The following is an 18,302-nucleotide window of genomic DNA, read 5'->3' as shown; positions in this document are numbered from 1 at the left end:
AGAGGACAGGAGTGTGTAATGCACAAATGGCAGGGGATAGGAGTGTGTAATGCACAGAATGCAGGGGACAGGAGTGTGTAATGTACAGAATGTAGGGGACAGGAGTGTGTAATGTACAGAATGTAGGGGACAGGTGTGTGTAATGCACAGAATGCAGGGGACAGGAGTGTGTAATGTACAGAATGTAGGGGACAGGAGTGTGTAATGTACAGAATGCAGGGGACAGGAGTGTGTAATGGTAGTGGAAAAATCGAATGGTTAACGCTGCACTTGAAAATAAAATAATTATGAAAAGTGAAAAATTGTGTATGTATGAAGCTGCCAGCACCGAAAGTCCTAAATACAAAATTCAAATCAGTGTAAAACGTGGGGTGGGTGCGGTGCTGAATATGTAAATCCAAAAATGAAAGAAAAAAAATTGAATAAAATAACAATCAGTAGTGGTGAAAAGTGTAAGTAGAAAACTAAAGCAAAGTCCCTAAACCTCAAAACAGGGAAAATGACAAAAGCGATCCAGTAAACCAAGTGAAAAAATAAAACAAGGTTTAAATCCTATAAATGACAATGTTATGAGTCATAAATATAGAAGCAGAATGTCACAAGATATGAAGTAACAAAACCTAAAAAAAAACAAAAAGCAGAATGATGGTGATCACAAAATGTGCAAACGAAACACTCATATGAGTTCCTGTGTATGCCGTGTGAAGATTCCTGTGTATGCCGCCCCCCCTTAGGGTTGCCACCTCATCCCTTCAAACCCGAACTCATATGAATTACCCAGGTTCTGAGGCTAATTAAATGCAGATAAGGCAACAAATGAGTTTAATTACCACCTTAACCAGCCACAGAACCTGTGTAGTTAATATGTGTTCGGGTTTAAAGGGATGAGGTGCAAATCTACCCCCCCCCCCTCCTATCCAAGTGTAGACAAATATGACAGGGAAGCCACACGGACCCCCTGAAGCATGGGGCCAGGTCACAATTATGACCCCCTATTATGCCTCTGTCCCAATATCTCTCCTTTTACAGATTCTACAAGCAATACTTTACAAAAAAACAAACCCTGAGACTGTTTATTGGAGTCGGAGTGAATGGACTGTTGCTTGTGTGACTGGGGGGCCTCTGTACTGTATGGGAAAGAACCGGTTAATATCATCGCTCTCTGTGGGGGGAGCACTACACATCTATAAGGATATACAGTACATACACACACAGCACAAGGCCGTGTTCACACTACGAGGCGTTTCTCAGGGCTGAAGTTCCTCTGAGCTCCACAAGGTGGTGATCTCACTTCTACCCAGACAGGAAGTCTCTATGGAAGACAGGAAATGATGTCAGGTACAGGAAGAAAGCTCCTTGTGATACGACGTAGAGGTGACGTTGCTGAAATTGGCAGCAGAAGAGGTAATAAGATATTATTTTCTATTTACACCCAGTAACCCCCCATCATGTCCGTCCTCTTCCTCCATAGTCACTGTGATGTCTTTTATCTCCAGCAGATGATGATACACATATATTATTATTATTATACAGGATTTATATCGCACCCACAGTTTGCACAACATGAGGACAAACAGTACAGTTACAATACAATATAATACAGGAGGAATCAGAGGGCCCTGATCCTTAGAGCTTACAATCTAAGAGGGAGGGTCAAGTGATACAAAAGTTAATAACTGTGGGAGATGGGCTGATGGAGAAAATAAAAGTCCAGTTGTTAGGTGGGGGCAGGATAGGCTTCTCATAGGAGAAGGGTTTTCAGGGATCGTCTTAAAGTGGACAGAGTAGGAGATAGTCAGACAAATTGGGATAGGGAGTTCCAAAGGATGGGAGAGGCTCGGTAGAAGTCCTGAAAATGAGCATAGGAGGAAGTGATGAGGGAGCTAGAGAACAGGAGGTTTTGGGAGGATCGAAGAGAATGATTTGGTTGGTATTGTGAGACTAGGTTAGTCATATAGTTGGGGGCCGAGTTCTGGGTGACTTTCTAAGTTGTTAGTATTTTGAATTTAATTTTTTGGGTAAGCAGAAGATTGGCAGAGAGGAGCAGCAGACATTGAATGGTTGGTAAGGTGGATGAGTCTGGCAACAGAATTCATGATGGGCTGAAGGGGGGATAGCCTATATAAAGGCAATTTGGTGAGGAGGGACTTGCAGTAGTCAAGGCAAGAGATAACCCGGGATTGAATCAGTAGCTTTGTGAGGTCATTGGTTAGGAAGGGACGTAATTTGGAGATGTTGCGGAGGTTGACGCGGAAAGCTTTGGACATTGATTGGACATTGATTGGATGTGGGGCTGAAAGGAGAGTTTAGAGTCCAGGATTGCACCTAGCACCCTGGCTTGTGGGGACATGTTGATGGTTGTGCCATCGATCTTGACAGAGAAGTCAGGGGGAAGGCGCACGTGGGGGAGGAAATATTATGAGCTCGGTTTTGGATAGATTGAGTTTGAGGAAGTGTTGTGACATCCAGGCTGATATGTCTGTTAGTAAATTAGAAGGATTGATAGAAAGCACATGTTATAGAGAGGAAGGAGAGCTAGATAGGGAAACAAGGTCACCTGCAGTCTGTTTGGTGTTTTTTTTTTTTTTTTTATTACTAAGCATTTTTTTATTGAGAAAAGGAAGTTTGCAGTACAAAATGGCATGGGATATAAAACTACTTATTGAAAAATAATTTGGGTTACAGAGTTAGACAATGATCGTCCAAATAGATAAGTATTCAAGGTTAAACATGACAATCTTAATGCTATATGTTCTTATCAGCTATATATGGTATGTCAAACAAGACTGCAACCAGAAAAGTCAAAAACAACAGAAATAAAAAGAAAACCATAACTCAGGTAATTCTTGTAGATGAAAAGTGAACCAAGGGTTCCATTTAGCGTCATACATAGGGATGGAGTCATGCAGTGTGTGAAATATTTTTTTCAGATTACATTATTTGATCAACTCGAGAGATAACTTGTGAGAATGGGACTGTGTTCGACTTCCAGTTAAGGGCGATTGCCCAATGCAGCGCAATACAAATAGTGTGTAATAGTTTCATTAGGGGGTTTCGGGATATCAGGGATTTTTTCAAATAGTAGACAGTGAGTATGTGTCAGAGCCATGTGCCTCCCCGCCAGCTTATCCATTAGCTCCATAGTTGCCCTCCAAGTAGGTTGCAGAGCTTCACATTCCCAGAACACGTGCAAAAAAAAAACCTGGAAGAGCACATCCTCGGAAACAAGATGTGGAAGTCTGTGGGTAGATCTTTCCCAAACATAAAATAATTTAATCGCTGTTTGCCTAATGCCCCGTACACACGGTCGGATTTTCCGATGGATGAAAATGTCTGATTGGAGCGTGTTGTCGGAAATTCCGACCGTGTGTGGGCTCCATCGGACATTTTCCTTCGGATTTTCTGACACACAAAGCACATCATCCGCATACATGCAGAATTTATAAGTAAAGGAAGCTTTGTTGTAGCCCGGAATATCTGGGCGCTGCAGTATGGCAATGGCTAGGGGCTCAATAGCCAGAGCGAAAATGAGTGGGGACAGTGGGCACTCCTACCAAGCCGGAAAAACTGAGCTACATCCGGGGATTTTGACACGCCTGCTGGGGTTTTGATATAGAGCCTGTAGGAAATCACCCTGAAATCCATAGCGCTTTAGTAGGAGAAACGCATAGCTCCAAGACACACTGTCAAAAGCTTTACGAATGTCTAAACTTAACGTGAACAGTTTCATGGAGAAAAGGTTTGCATCCTGAACAATATCTGTGGCTAGGCGGATATTGTCTGTTATAAGGTGGTGGGGGATAAACCCTGACTGGTAAGGGGAAATTAGTGAGGAAATCACTCCTGCGAGTCTATCGGCTAAGATCCTACTGAAAATTTTCAGGTCACTGATAACCGATATGGGCCTAAAATTCTGGGGGTGAGTGTGGTCCTTATTCTGCTTAGGGATGAGCGACATGTTTGCTAACAGCATTTCCTCCGGAAAGCTGTTATCTTGTAGGACAAAGTTAAAAAGTCGAACCAGCCTGGGAGACAGTTGGGAGGCAAATTTTTTTATAATATATGGTAGAAAAACCATCAGGCCCGGGGGAAGAACCTGTCTTTAGTGCCTTGATGACATTCAGCACTTCTGATTGGGAAATAGGTGAATTAAGTTTGTCTAATTGTGAGAGTCGGGATTGGGATAGAGTTAAACCAGAACAAAGCCTCATGTCACGCGTGCCATGTACCTGAGATGAGACCGAAGTAGTGGGGAGGCCTCCCTTGCACCTCGGGTCCTTGAAGCCTCTGGAGATGTAGACAGAGACTTGGTGGACACCGAGTGGCACGGGTGCCAGGGGTGTGGAGCACTGTGCAAGCCTTTGTCCGAGATCCGAGCCAAGGTCAAGTCCAGTTTGGCAACGAAGTATAAAAGGGTTAATCAGAAGAAAAATGGTCAAGAACCAAGCCGGGGTCAGTTCCAATCTGGCAGCTGAGTACAAAAGGGGCAAAGAAGTAGAATGATAGAAAAACCAAGTTAAAAGCTGCGCTCTGGGTTTATGATCAAACAAATATGTTGTGACAACGAAAGCAGCCTGCACCAAGATCTAGTCTCCAAATCTCATCATAAAAAGTTAAACAAAGATGCGGCGCTAAAATGTAATCTGAAACAAAATCACTCAAAAGTGAATAGGATAGGATTGAACAAACCACTAAATGAATGAATAAATATTAAAGTGAGTATACGTGGAGATAGAAGCAAAATTAATACACTCATATGCAGTAAACAAACAATCAAAAGTGAATAAACACATTAGTAAAAGCAAATTCATATACTGATAACCAGGAAATTAGTAATGATTAATTGCCAAAAGTGAATATGGTAATATATTCAGTGAAAACATCCCAAAAATAAATATAAAGTCCAGAATACGTAAAACAACAAAAAAGGGGGGGATCCGTGATGGAAAAGTGCCACAAAAGTGCAGAAGGAGGGGAAGATGCAGATGGGGAATCCTCTATGACTCTTCACACCCAAGGTGGAATATCAGATGCGCTTACCAGATCCCAATGACTGCTATTATGGCAGTCATAAACGGCACAGGGAATATACAGGTCTCCCCACAACCTCAGCAAATGATGCCCGTACGCGGCAGATGGTATAATGTGTGCAGTTAAAATTCGCCTCTAGAATCAAATAAGCGCCGGCCGGCTTCAGCTGCTGCCTGTTCCTTCCGGGTTCAGCGTGGTGTGGTGGTGACGTCAGCACGCCGCTCCTCCCTGCGCCGTTTCGACAAATCTGTCGTCTTCCTGAGGTCGTATTGTATTACATAGTTGCTGGTTGATCTTACACAGACAGATCGGAGGGAGGCACAGCGTGTAACGCAGGAGTTGCAGGGAGGGAGGCGGGAAGTTAACAAACAGGTGATTGGCTGCATATGAGTGTATTAAAGAAGTAGAATGGTCAAGGTACAAATCCGAGGTCAATGGCAAGCAGGAATCAAGAGTAGTCAAATAGGTTTCCAGGTCACAACAAGTTCAGACAGATCACACACTAGCACAGGAACAAGGGGGGGACTGAAGATAATCCAGCAATTTGACAGTGTCTGGGCTGGGCTTATATAGGGAAGTTTGAGGTAACTTCCTGGGCGCCTCCTGGGCATTTTCCCACCTTTTTCCATCAGGTTGAGGTCACTTCCTGTCCGCTTCCTGGGCATATTCCTGCCGTTTTTCATCAGGTCTTCTGCGCAGGTGCGGGTTGGCGCGCTGAGGCGTCTTTAGCGCATGCTCAGTTGGAACGGATTTCCTCTTGTGGCAACGCGCAATTGGTGCATACTTAGTAAGCCCTGGACTCTTACACCTCATCTGATGGTCCAGACTGGGGGGGTCCAAGTAATGTTGAGTAAAAATTTTTAAGACTTCTTGAGGGTGAGATGTAATTATGCCCGAAGGGGTAGTCAATTTATAAACGTGCGGAGGGTGGAAAGGCTGGTTCAGTTTCCTAGCGAACATGGTTGAGGCGGTGTAATGCCCTGTACACACGGTCGGATTTTCCGACAGGAAAAAAGTGCGATCGGATTGTTTTGTTGGAAATTCCGATCGTGTGTGGGCTCCATCGGACTTTTTCCGTCTGAATTTCCGACACACAAAGTTTGAGAGCAGGCTATAAAATTTTCCGACAACAAAATGTAGACAAATCCGATGCACAAAGTGCCACCCATGCTCAGAATAAATTAAGAGACGAAAGCTATTGGCTACTGCCCCGTTTATAGTCCCGACGTACGCGTTTTACGTCACCATTTTCAGACAGGGCATTACTGTGCAATAGACATCTTGCCTTGGACCATCGCAGGGCCCTTCTCCACTTTAGCTGAGAGTAGCGAGTCAAATTCAAGGCGTTTTTTGCTCGATGGACAGTCTGGTAGACTAAAGTCAGGGCTGCGGAATTTTTATATAAACTGTCCAGCTCCGCAGAGAGCTGTACTATTTTTTTCTTATTAGTTTTATTGTGGGCAGTAGCTAAACTGATAAGTTTACCCCGCAGCAACTGCCTTATGAGCGACCCACACTGTAGAAATGGGGGTCCCAGGGAGGGCGTTTAGGGCAAAGTAGGTATCTATAGATTGAGAAACCTCAGATTCACCCGCCAAGTCAGAAAGAAGTGCCTCATTGAGTCTCCGCATAAATGGTGTAGGGGCTAGTTTAATAAATTCTGTGGTGAAGGAGGTTATGTGGTGGTCAGACCATGCACAGTTATAAATGGAGGCTGTCTGAGAGATAGCAAGGATAATAGGAGTGGAGAGAATATAGTCTAGTCTTGCGTAACTGTTGTGCGGATGAGAGTAGAACGTATATTCTTTTGCTCCTATGTTGTGTGTACCCACCATGTGTCCACTAGTTGGAATTCCAGGAGTTTACGGGAAATGGATTTAGGGAAAGCCCTGGAACCAGTGGAGGCCGTGCACCCTGTCTAGTGTGGGGTTCGCTACCATGATAAAATCTCCCCCTATAATCATATGGGGGGGATTGATATTTTGCTAAAATATCAAAAAAGGATGTGAAGAAGGAGGCAGAGGATTCGTTGGGGGCATAAACACTAGCTATGGTAAGCTCCCGGTTATGAATATCCTCCCTTTATTATAACATAGCGACTTTCCTTATCTTTGTAAATCTGACGCACATCCATAGGAAAGGAGGCGTGTAAAAATATGGCAGCACCCCTACTCTTCGATGAATGAAGTGTGTAGAAAGCTTGTGGGAAAGTTCTATGAAAGAACTTGGGATGGGAGTTTTGCGAGAAGTGTGTCTCTTGAATCAGTAGAATTTTAGCATTAAGTCGCTTATAGTGGGAGAAGGCTTTACTCCTCTTAATAGGGAGAGTTGAAGCCTTTGACGTTATGCGAGATGCAATTAATCGCCATTACTAAGATTAGGGGGGGCGTTCAGCTGAATGAGTGAAGAATAGGCTTGTAGGCTACTATCAAATATGGAACCTAACTCCACAAAGCCCCAATACTGCATTTGTAACAGATTGCAGACCATAGAGGAACATTTAAAACAGCGGATAGAGGCCTTATGACCTCACCTACTCCAAAAACGCCTGTCAGGACAAGAATGACTATAATCAGTTGAGGATTCAAACCTGAGAAAAAAAAGAGTCCAAAAAAAAAAAAGAAAATGAACAAAAAATGAACAGGATCAGGAACATTTTTGTATCCTGAAAATAGAATGTTACAACCGAGACAACCAAGTCTCGAACCCAGCAGCACCACTGATCTTGTGCCCAAACCAAAAGAGGGGACCAGTGTGAGGAACCTAGCTGTAAAAAAAAGATTTAAAAAGTGGTAAAGTTGCTGGGTGGGGATGTCATGCAGCAGCACCAAGGGACAGGCTCCTGACAAAGTGGGTGCCTTGAGACTGAGGGTGCGTCGTCGCTGAATCCAACGGGGCAGATCGTAGAGATAGCTGTATTGATGCGATGAAGTTAGCTATGTCCCCGGTTAAGCGTTATCATATCGAATTCTCCTTCTGTCGTGTCTGGTAGGTGGCATGTGCCAGATTTGAGATTGCCTGGGGGGGTCAAGGGATGGCAGGGCACCGCTTCAGCTTCCATGTGGCCCAATTTCACCAGGATCTCCTGACCCTCCAGAACTGTGGTGGCAGCATAAGTGGAGCCATTATGAGGAACCCACCAATTTAAATGGGAAATATGTATCGGATCCGGGCTGCTTAAAGTGTTACAGTGACCTCCTTCATGCCCCTGTGTCTGTCCAATGTGGCTAGTGAGATATCCGGATAGTTCTGAACAGTGTAATCATCAAGGGCGATGCGTAGGGTGTTTCTAGCAGCCCTTAAAATGTCTTCTTTCGTCAGGAAATCCTTCATACAAAGGATTATGTCACGCGGCAGTTTGTCTGCTGGAGGTTTTGGTCTGAGGGCCCTGTGAAACCTGCCACACCTAAAGGCCGCAGATTCACATTTTGGAAGGAGAGACTTGAACAGCCTGATGACAGTGTGAATCAAATCTGTTACCGACTCTGGAATACCTCGCAATTGCAGATTATTGCATCTATTCCTGTTGTCCAGATCTTCAACCTGATTTGATCAAATGCTGTTGTTAACGTTGTTAACATTTCATGCTCTGGACTGAGCTCATTATAAGCCAGGGCCAGTTCATCGTGTTTAGTTTCCAGCATGTCAGTTCTAGTACCCAGAGCTGCAATCTCCTGTGACAGTGCATGGGAGGTCTTGTGCGTTTCTGTTTGGAACTTTGTTGCCAGTCTATTATACATCTTTTCTAGGCTAGCATCTAGGTCAGCTTTAGATAGAGAAGAGGTGTACTCACTGCCAGGATCCGAAGGTGAGCCAGGAACAGAAGGCACAGAGGGGGCCGCTGGAGCAGGAGAATGTGCTCGGGCCACGGCGCCATTTTGGGACATGCTGTATTGTTCCCTGGTGCAGAGGAGATAGTGGGTTAGAGAATTCTGAGCGGGCCCCGGGATTTTTTCTTCAACAACGGCATGCACTGTGTCTTTGTGCCTCGAGGGGTGTTAGAAGTGTCGGGTGTAAGGCCATTTATAGCCCTCTGTGAGCCAATCATGTCCCGCGGTGTGCGGAGCTACTGTGTCAGGCGTCCATCTCGCTCAGCGCTGAGCATGCGCCCCCTGTTTGGTGTTTTATCAAAGTAGTTTGCTGTATATTCTCGCTTTTTGCAATCTCTTTGTGCAGAGCCAAAGGACGCCCACTTAAATCAAAAATTCACTTATAGAAAGAACCCCAGACATGTGCCCCCCAGTCATTAATATTGTGGAAATGTACAGTAGATGAACCCCTTCAGGGTCAGAACATCCCCCCCCCCACTTACAGGGCTTAAACATTTCCTTCATTTTGGAGATGTGTCACCTTTTCCACCAGTGACCTTCTCATCTCATCCGTCTATTGTACATTTTCTACATCTATACTAACAATGTCACGCTTACCCCTAACGCAGGTGGTCAGACACTATAGCTGGCTTCTGTGTTCTTCACCTATAGAAGCCCCCTTTTCCATAAGGCAAGCAGGCCTACCTGTACTCAGTTGCCCCCCAGGATTTACAGAATGCTATAGTGCCTGGCCACCACGCCTGAGCAGGAACAAACTGAGCACAGCAACCAGGTATTTGCAGGTTGGCAGACAGACAGAGTGGTTCCAACGATAGTCCAGGTACAAGGCAGGCAAGGTTCAGAATAGTCAGGGTCAAATCCACAGTCAAAAGGCAAACAGAGTTCAGAAAGTAGTCGATATCTGAACCAAGGTCATCAACGAGGGAATTCCAACACCAGAGTAGGGCAGACAAACAGAGAGCTTGGAGCACATGTTACAAACGCAATATCACAAGCATGAGACTGCAGGCTTGGCTGGCTTAAATCAGGTTGGGTCTCCACCCAGAGACTGACCACATCAATTACCTTACAGGTGGGACAGACAGACAGAAGAATGCATCACAGCCAAAACCTGGATGCAGGAATTAGGAGTAGGAGCAAAACACACTCCTGACAAGCGGATTATAGTAATTTTATTAGTGGTGGGGGTTGGGCGGTTTATTTAGGAGGGATTGGAATATGTATTTATTTTATGAGATGCAAATAAGAAGAAAAAAAGAAAAATTTAATTTTCAGTAAATGTCCGTAATTTATTTTCCCATAATGATCCCAGTCTCAGATATTCATCCTAAAATGTGATCAGTAAAATCTCCAGAGTACACGTAGATCACAGGAATATGATGTGTCCTGACAAAGCCCAAAGACAAAAATCATCTTCCAGTTTAGGAGAGGAGGGGCGCACCCAGGAGAAATGATTCTGTGTACAGAAACCTCACAGAGCACCCCCCACAGCTCCCTCCTCCCAATGCCCCTCCAATCAGCGTCAGAGAATCCTATGACATCACACTGACCTCATAGCGCCTCCTCCTAATATCTCTCTATCCGACTTTTTTTTTCTAATGCTCTTAGGATGTGGGCCGACCCCTGGCCTCCTCACTTTCCAAGTAGGGCTGTTGAACCTGCATTGTATGTAATATCAGAAACCTCAGCATGAAGTGGGGTTTAAATAAAAAGAGACCTGACCAGTGAGGTGAGGAGGATTCTGGGAATGTCATTTGATTTTACTATTTGTGTTCAAATCTAGAGTTTTCCTCCTGTGAAGTCTGGAGATCATCTGACCATCACATTGCCTCCACCTCCCTCCCTGATAGAATAGAGAAATAAAAAGAAGATTCTAGAAGTCACCAGAGAGATCATCGAGCTGCTGACAGGAGAGGTGAGCGGAGCTCGGAAGGACATCATGATGGACAATCAGCCGCCCCTCACATCACCGGGTAAGAGGAGACTTTATTGTAAAGGAGAGAGCAGTACGGAGGATCCACCTAGATCCCCCATCATCTGATAAACACATAGAAACAATGTATTCAGTCAGTGTGTGTGTTTCCTACAGATGGATCCAGTAATGGGAACCCACCAGAGAGATGTCCCCGTCCTCTGTATTCCTGGGATTCTACACAGGAAGATCACACCATCCCTCACCATCATCAGGTAGATGATTGACAATTATTGGTAGTTATGATTTATACACAAGCATGTTTGTTGCAATGAATATTTTTTTATATTTTCAGAGTGGAAACCTTGGGGATGATAATATTAATGTTAAAGAAGAGTATAAAGAGGAGGATGAGGAGTATGGATTGATGAAAAACTTTTCAGAAGGACACAGGGATATGATGGAGCCACCTAATATCAGGAACCCACCAGAGAGATGTTCCCGTCCTCTGTATTCCCGGGATTCCACACAGGAAGATCACACCATCTCTCACTATCATCAGGTAGATGAGGAACAATCACTGATAGTATCATTAGGATCTGTACATTATCTGCATTGTTACCATTGATGTCATTTTTATTATATATTCAGAGTGGAAATCTGAGAGATTCTAAAGTCGAGGTTAAAAAAGAGATAAAAGAGGAGGATTATGAGGTTGGGGTGATAGAGGAGTCTGAGTCTCTAAAAGTTTACAAGGATCTGTACCAGGACACCATGGAAGAGTCATCCAGCTACAGAAACCCACCAGAGAGATGTCCCCGTCCTCTGTATTCCCGGGATTCCACACAGGAAGATCACAGCATCCCTCACTGTTACAAGGTTGGTGGATCGGAGCATCTAGAACATGGACTTCTGGAGAGGATGTGTGTTTTTTTTATATGATGTCACAATAATAAATCTTCTATTTTATAGATGATATTTTCTCTCATTTTCTTGATTTAGAGTGGAGATCCAATTGATATAGAATTTGAGGTTAAATCAGAAGAAGAAGAGAGGTATGTGAGGGATGATCAGCAGTCTATGGAGGAGGATGGAATAACGGGGACATTTATAGAGGAGGACACTCCTACAGAGATCAGCATAGGTGGGTCATTAACACTAAATCCATTCCTCCACCCATACTGCTCACTGATTGGTCCAGAGTAGGGCGGGGACTGGGTGATATCAGCCTGTAATCCCCTGGTCACTTTCCTGAGCTGTGTTCCCCGTCCTGTATTCCTGTATTTCTCTCGGATAATCTTCCTTCTCTGTGCTGCAGACACAATTTATGTATCTAGACTGGATTTATGGAGATTCTGGGGTTCAGCTGGCAGTAAAATTTAGATTTTCTCCATAGGTGTTGCTCAGCCTAGGCACCTGGAGTATGTATCCTGGGTCTTCTGCCTCAAGTCCTGGGTCTAGCAAGACCTCTGACAGAGTAATTCTCCCGGGAATACCTTTTCTGTTATTTGCTGTCTGTGCCGGGTGGAGGGATATGTCTGTATAGTCTCAGACCCAAGTCACTGAGTGCAGTCTCAGGAGATGGGAGGCAGCGGTGTGGGACCTCTGCAACTTGTCTCAAATAAACATTAAGCCACCAATATTATAAGTCCTGACCCCTGCACTATATACTCTATGTTGTACATTACATACTCCTGACTTCTGCTCTCTCCCCTCTACCCACTGCTTATATATACACATAATATGTATTCTCTTTTGTTACACCCATTTCCTACCAGCTGGACATTTTATATCTGATGATTTGATTGGAGCACAGACTTTTACATGTTGATAATAATGTGATAACATCCTCCAACTTTGGAACCTTAAACAGAAAGTGATAATGAGGGAGGAGTCAATAACCCAATGATGGTGGTCTTCAGGATCAGTCCAGTCTTCATCTTGGTTGTTCTCCCCCCATCCTCACTCTCTGACCTCTGGTGGGTCTCAGCCCCGCTGTTATTCATGACTAAATCATGGACTAAATAAGGAAGTGCAGGACTTCTTGTGTTGGGAAGATGGCAATGAGTGATAGAGGGGGAGGGGACACTCGTCCTATAATCCCCTCATCACTGTCACTCCTATAAAAGACAGTTCTCGTTGTTTCCTCACTCTCTGACTAAGGTCCATGAATAAAGAAATTATCTGGTAGGAGATCAGAGGACCCATTTACTAGTTACCTTGAGGGGGGAATTGTAAGATCCTCAGAGACAAAGCTGCCTGATGTGGGCGGAGTCCTGGTTTAGGGGAACCAATCTGCTCATGTCTAGTAATAATCTTTGTATCTCTATTTTAGTAGATGGACGGGAGATGAGGAAAACCTCAGAGGATTGTCTCACTTTGTCTCCAGACTGTAAAGTAGAAGATGAGGACATCACACAGTATAGTCCAGGAGAAAACCCGACTACCTCAAATGTCCATCCGGCACCACACAGTGTAGATGGACCATCGTATTCCTCTTATCCTGAGGAACCTCAGACTGTGAGGGACGGTGCCGGACCATCGTATTCCTCTTATCCTGAGGAACCTCAGACTGTGCGGGACGGTGCCGGACCATCGTATTCCTCTTATCCTGAGGAACCTCAGACTGTGAGGGATAATCCAACAAATAAAAGGTTTCCCTGTCCTGAGTGTGGGAAATGTTTTTCACGGAAGTCCAGTCTTACCACACATATGAGATTGCACACGGGGGAGAAGCCGTATTCCTGTCCTGAGTGCGGGAAATGTTTTTCAGCGATGTTCAGTCTTTCCTATCATCAGAGATTGCACACGGAGGAGAAGCGTTATTCCTGTCCTGAGTGCGGGAAATGTTTTTCAGCGATGTCCAGTCTTACCAGACATCTCAGATTGCACACGGGGGAGAAGCCGTATTCCTGTCCTGAGTGCGGGAAATGTTTTTCAGTGAAGTCCAGTCTTTCCAAGCATCAGAGATTGCACACGGGGGAAAAACCATATTCCTGTCCTGAGTGCGGGAAATGTTTTTCAGTGAAGTCCAGTCTTTCCAAGCATCAGAGATCTCACACGGGGGAGAAGCCGTATTCCTGTCCTGAGTGCAGGAAATGTTTTTCACAGAAGTCCCATCTTTCCCATCATCAGAAATTGCACACGGGGGAGAAGCCGTATTCCTGTCCTGAGTGCGGGAAATGTTTTTCACAGAAGTCCCGTCTTTCTAATCATCAGAGAGTGCACACGGGGGAGAAGCCGTATTCCTGTCCTGAGTGCGGGGAATGTTTTTCGGTGAAGTCCAGTCTTTCCACACATCAGAGATTGCACACGGGGGAGAAGCCGTATTCTTGTCCTGAGTGCGGGAAATGTTTTTCAGCTATGTTCAGTCTCTCCTATCATCAGAAATCTCACATGGGGGAGAAGCCATATTCCTGTCCTGAGTGTGGGAAATGTTTTTCACAGAAGTCCCATCTTTCCAGACATCAGAGATCACACACGGGGGAGAAGCCACTTTCCTGTCCTGAGTGAGGGAATTGTTCCTCACTGAAGTCCTGTCTTCCTGTACATCAGGGGTCCCACACAACCCTCGAGGTGTATTAGTGAGTGTGGGAAATGTCTTGTATATGAATGTTGATGGACATGTGGGGAAGAAGCACACCCTGATATACACCTCAGATATACTCCATGGCTGATCTTCATCATGGAGGAAACACTTGATAAGGAGATCAGAGATCACCAAAGACATGGATGAAGTGTTGTACCGTGTTGGCCATTGATAGCGGGAGAAAAATAAAAATGGAGTCATTACCTCTCATTGGCTGAGTACATTTTGTGGTGGAAGATTTCACAAACATTTACAGGTCTGTTTCTAAACACTTTGTAGAATGAATGTGTAAAGGAAATGTGTAAGTTCTGTATAGAATTGTTTTGTATTTTGCACTGCCCTGGAAATCATATTTTATCACAAATAAAATTTACATTCAGCCAGGAGCAGCGATTTTCTTTTTAAATGCTTAAAGTGAAACATTAAAAATGTCCAATTCCTTTAACTACTTGCTTACTGGGCACCTAAACCCCCCTCCTGCCCAGACCAATTGTCAGCTTTCAGTGCTCTCACACTTTGAATGACAATTACTCAGTCATGCAACACTGTACCCAAATGATTTTTTTGTCCTTTTTTTCATACAAATAGAGCTTTCATTTGGTGGTATTTGATCACCTCTGGGTTTTTTAATTTTTGCGCTATAAATGAAAAAAGACCGAAAATTTTGAAAAAAATGCTTTTTTCTTCGTTTCTGTGATAAAATTTTGCAAATTAGCAATTTTTATTCATAAATGCTGGCCACAATTTATACTGCTACATATCTTTGGTAAAAATAACCCAAATTAGTGGATATTATTTGGTCTGTGTAAAATTTATAGCGTCTACAAGCTATGGTGCAAATCATAAAAAAATGATCACATCTGATCAGACCTGATGTACTGAGGCCTATCTCATTTCTTGAGACCCTAACAAGCCAGGAAAGTACAAATGCCCCCCAAATGACCCCTTTTTGGAAAGTAGACATTCCAGGGTATTTAGTAAAAGGTATGGTGAGTTATTTGAAGTTGTTATTTTTTCCCACAATTCTTTGCAAATTAAGGTTTCTTTTTTATTTTTAAATTTTTTTCAGAAAATTGTCATTGTAATAGCTTATTTCTCTCACATGGAATGTGCATACCACAAATGACACCCCAAAATACATTCGGCTACTCCTCCTGAGTATTACAATACCACATGTGTGGGACTTTTTCGCTAACTGGCCACATACAGAGGCCCAACATGCAGGGAGCATCATCAGGTGTTCAAGGAGCATAAATTACCCATCTAACTTGTTGACTACCTATTACACTTTTGAAGGCCCTAGAGCACCAGGACAATGGAAATGACCCCATTTTGGAAATCTAACACTCCAACGTATAATCTATGAGGCATAATGAGTCTTTTGAACGGTTCATTTTTTTCCAGAAGTTTTTGGAAAATGTGGAAAAAAATGAAAATGCATTTTTTTTTTTTTACACAAAGTTGTCCGTTTATAAGATATTTCCAACACATAGCATTTACATAGCAAAAATGACACCCCAAAATACATTCTGCTATTCCTCCTGAGTATACTGATACCACATGTGTGAGACTTTTACACAGCCTGACCACATACAGAGGCCCGCCAGGGAAGTAGCACCTTCAGGCGATCTACGAGCATAAATTACACATCTCATTTCTCACCCACCTATTACACTTTTGAAGGCCCTGGAGCACCAGGAGAACGGAAACGCCCACAAAATGACCCCCATTTGGGACAGCTAACACCCCAACGTATAATCTATGAGGCATAATGAGTCTTTTGAACGGTTCATTTTTTTCCAGAAGTTTTTGGAAAATGTGGGAAAAAATTAAAACGCATTTTTTTTTTACACAAAGTTGTCCGTTTATAAGATATTTCCAACACATGGCATTTAAATAGCAAAAAATGACACCCCAAAATACATTCTGCCACTCCTTCTGAGTATGGCAATACCACATGTGTGAGACCTTTACACAGCCTGGCCACATACAGAGATCCAACATGCAAGGAACGCCATCAGGTGTTCCAGGGACACATAGCATGCACATACCAAGAATTACACCCCAAAATACATTATGCTGAGCAAAGAGAAACAAAAGATTACCTGTGGTTTTAGTAGTACAGTTGTCCACAGGAGGATAGCACTGATCCAGGCAGCAGGCAGGGACTTGGTCAGCAACAGCGAACACAATTTTTCAGGCAGCAGGCAGAAATACTGTCCATAGTCAGTACAGGCAGCAGGCATGGATACTGTCCATAGGTCAGTGCAGTGCAGGGTCAGTGCAGGCAGAGATTGTCAGCAGTGCCAAAATATTGGTCTTGGTAGTAGGCAGGAACAAGGTCCATGTGCTGTGGTCAGTGCGACAAACAGAGGCATGACGGCAGTAAGTCCTACAGGCAGCAGGCAGAAGTAGGGCCTCGTTCAGGACAGAATGGGGACAGGGGTAGAGGCTTCTCCCACCCAAATCTCTTTGAAGCCTCCGAGTCTCCAGACCCTAATCTAGGAATGAGAAAACAAAGAAAATTGTTTTCTTCATCCAGAAAATCTATTCTGGAGCCCCTCACATATGTGAGACCCCTGTGTTGAATCCCACTAGTCCAGTTGCAGGGTACAAGATCAGTCCAAGAGGCAGGCAAGAGGCTTGGTCAAACAGTCCAAGGTCAGTTCCAGATCAGGAAAAGGTATGTACAGAATCGTTAGGCAGAAGCATGGTCGAATAACAGTCCAGGGTCAGTTCCATATCAGGCAGAGGTATGCACAGAATCGTTAGGCAGAAGCATGGTCGAATAACAGTCCAGGGTCAGTTCCATATCAGGCAAAGGTATGTACAGAATCGTCAGGCAGAAGCGTGGTCGAATAACAGTCCAGGGTCAGTTCCAGATCAGGCAGCGGTATGTACAAAATCGGCAGGCAGAAGCATGGTCAAATAACAAGCCAGGGTCAGTTACAGAGCAGGCAGTGGCATAAGGTGTGTGAAGGCAGGAACTGAGGATTACGTTTACCATACTTCACTAATAATTTAGTGAAGTATGGTAACGGCGGAAACATTCACCTATACAGAGGCCTGGTTGGGAAGGACATTGTGCACAATAATAAGATGTGTCTCTTCTGACTCCTGCTCTGGTACACACCTTACATCTTTTTTGACGTCTTTGGCCTGTTGGTTTGGGAGGGAGTTTATCTGGAAAGTGGCGTTCGGAGAGTCGACTAACAACATCTGATCGGATGTTTTCTGGTGGGCCGTTTGGGAATATAAGGGCAGTGTAAATTTCCTCCTGGTAGCCAAGGAAGGGTTGGGGGCTTTGGGTGGAGTTGCAGTAAATGATATAGGAGTTGTATATGGCCAATTGAAAAAAATAAATCAATACTTTGGGTGGAGTTGCGGTAAATGATATAGGAGTTGTATATGGCCAATTGAAAAAAATAAATCAATACTTTTTTGTACCAATGGTATGTCCTTCTTGTGGCAAGGTATGGTTCCAACATTTGATTGTTGAAGTCGACTCCCCCCATAAACGAATTGTATTGATGGATGCATGTGGGTTTCTGGATGGGGCCATTCCTTCTGGGGATTTCCACATAGGTGTTATTGTGGATGGAAGACAACATATACACATCCCTTCTGTCCCTCCAATTCACTGCCAGAATCTCTTTGTTACGCAGACTTGCCGTTTCTCCTTTTCTCAACTTCTTATTAACAAGACTTTGAGGAAAGCCCTTCCGATTTTTTTTTACGGTGCCACATGCTGGTGTCTTCTTCCGATGAAGGTTGTGGAACAGGGGCAGAGAAGTGTAGAAGTTGTCTACATACAGGTGGTATCCTTTGTCGAGTAGGGGGTATATGAGGTCCCAAACAACTTTCCCGCTGGTTCCCAAGTAGTCCGGGCAATTAGGGGGCTGCAGCTGGGTGTCCTTCCCTTTGTACACTTTGAAGGAAT

The 18,302-nt window shown here is 44.1% G+C and overlaps 2 protein-coding genes across 2 annotated transcripts in view; both read left to right on the top strand.

Moving 5' to 3' along the window:
- Positions 1-14,748, top strand: part of LOC141106850 (uncharacterized) — a 109,419-nt gene extending 94,671 nt beyond the window's left edge. The window contains exon 18 of the mRNA XM_073597779.1: positions 13,114-14,748. Within this exon, the coding sequence (XP_073453880.1) occupies positions 13,114-14,286 (1,173 nt within the window). The 3' untranslated portion in view covers positions 14,287-14,748. The remainder of the gene's footprint in view (positions 1-13,113) is intronic.
- On the top strand, positions 1,300-12,583 carry LOC141104907 (uncharacterized). The gene is made up of 6 exons (XM_073594711.1): positions 1,300-1,404; positions 10,645-10,834; positions 10,951-11,048; positions 11,129-11,335; positions 11,425-11,652; positions 11,776-12,583. Exons 2-6 carry the CDS (start codon positions 10,801-10,803, stop codon positions 11,977-11,979), a joined length of 771 nt encoding a protein of 256 aa, XP_073450812.1. The 5' UTR covers positions 1,300-1,404; positions 10,645-10,800; the 3' UTR covers positions 11,980-12,583.
- Positions 14,749-18,302: the final 3,554 nt, after the last annotated feature.

This window comes from Aquarana catesbeiana, linkage group LG08, assembly GCF_042186555.1.
Source record: "Aquarana catesbeiana isolate 2022-GZ linkage group LG08, ASM4218655v1, whole genome shotgun sequence".
NCBI classification, from domain to species: Eukaryota; Metazoa; Chordata; class Amphibia; order Anura; family Ranidae; genus Aquarana; species Aquarana catesbeiana.
The sequence above is the reverse complement of the archived record's forward strand: the minus strand, read 5'-3'. Positions and strand labels throughout refer to the sequence as shown.

Bases quoted from the DNA above. Each gene is read 5' to 3' on its own strand.
- LOC141104907 (XM_073594711.1), top strand. From the start codon at position 10,801: ATGATGGACAATCAGCCGCCCCTCACATCACCGG. The intron at 11,336-11,424 runs GTAGATGAGGAA...TTATATATTCAG, and splicing joins CCATCTCTCACTATCATCAG to AGTGGAAATCTGAGAGATTC. The intron at 11,653-11,775 runs GTTGGTGGATCG...TTCTTGATTTAG, and splicing joins GCATCCCTCACTGTTACAAG to AGTGGAGATCCAATTGATAT.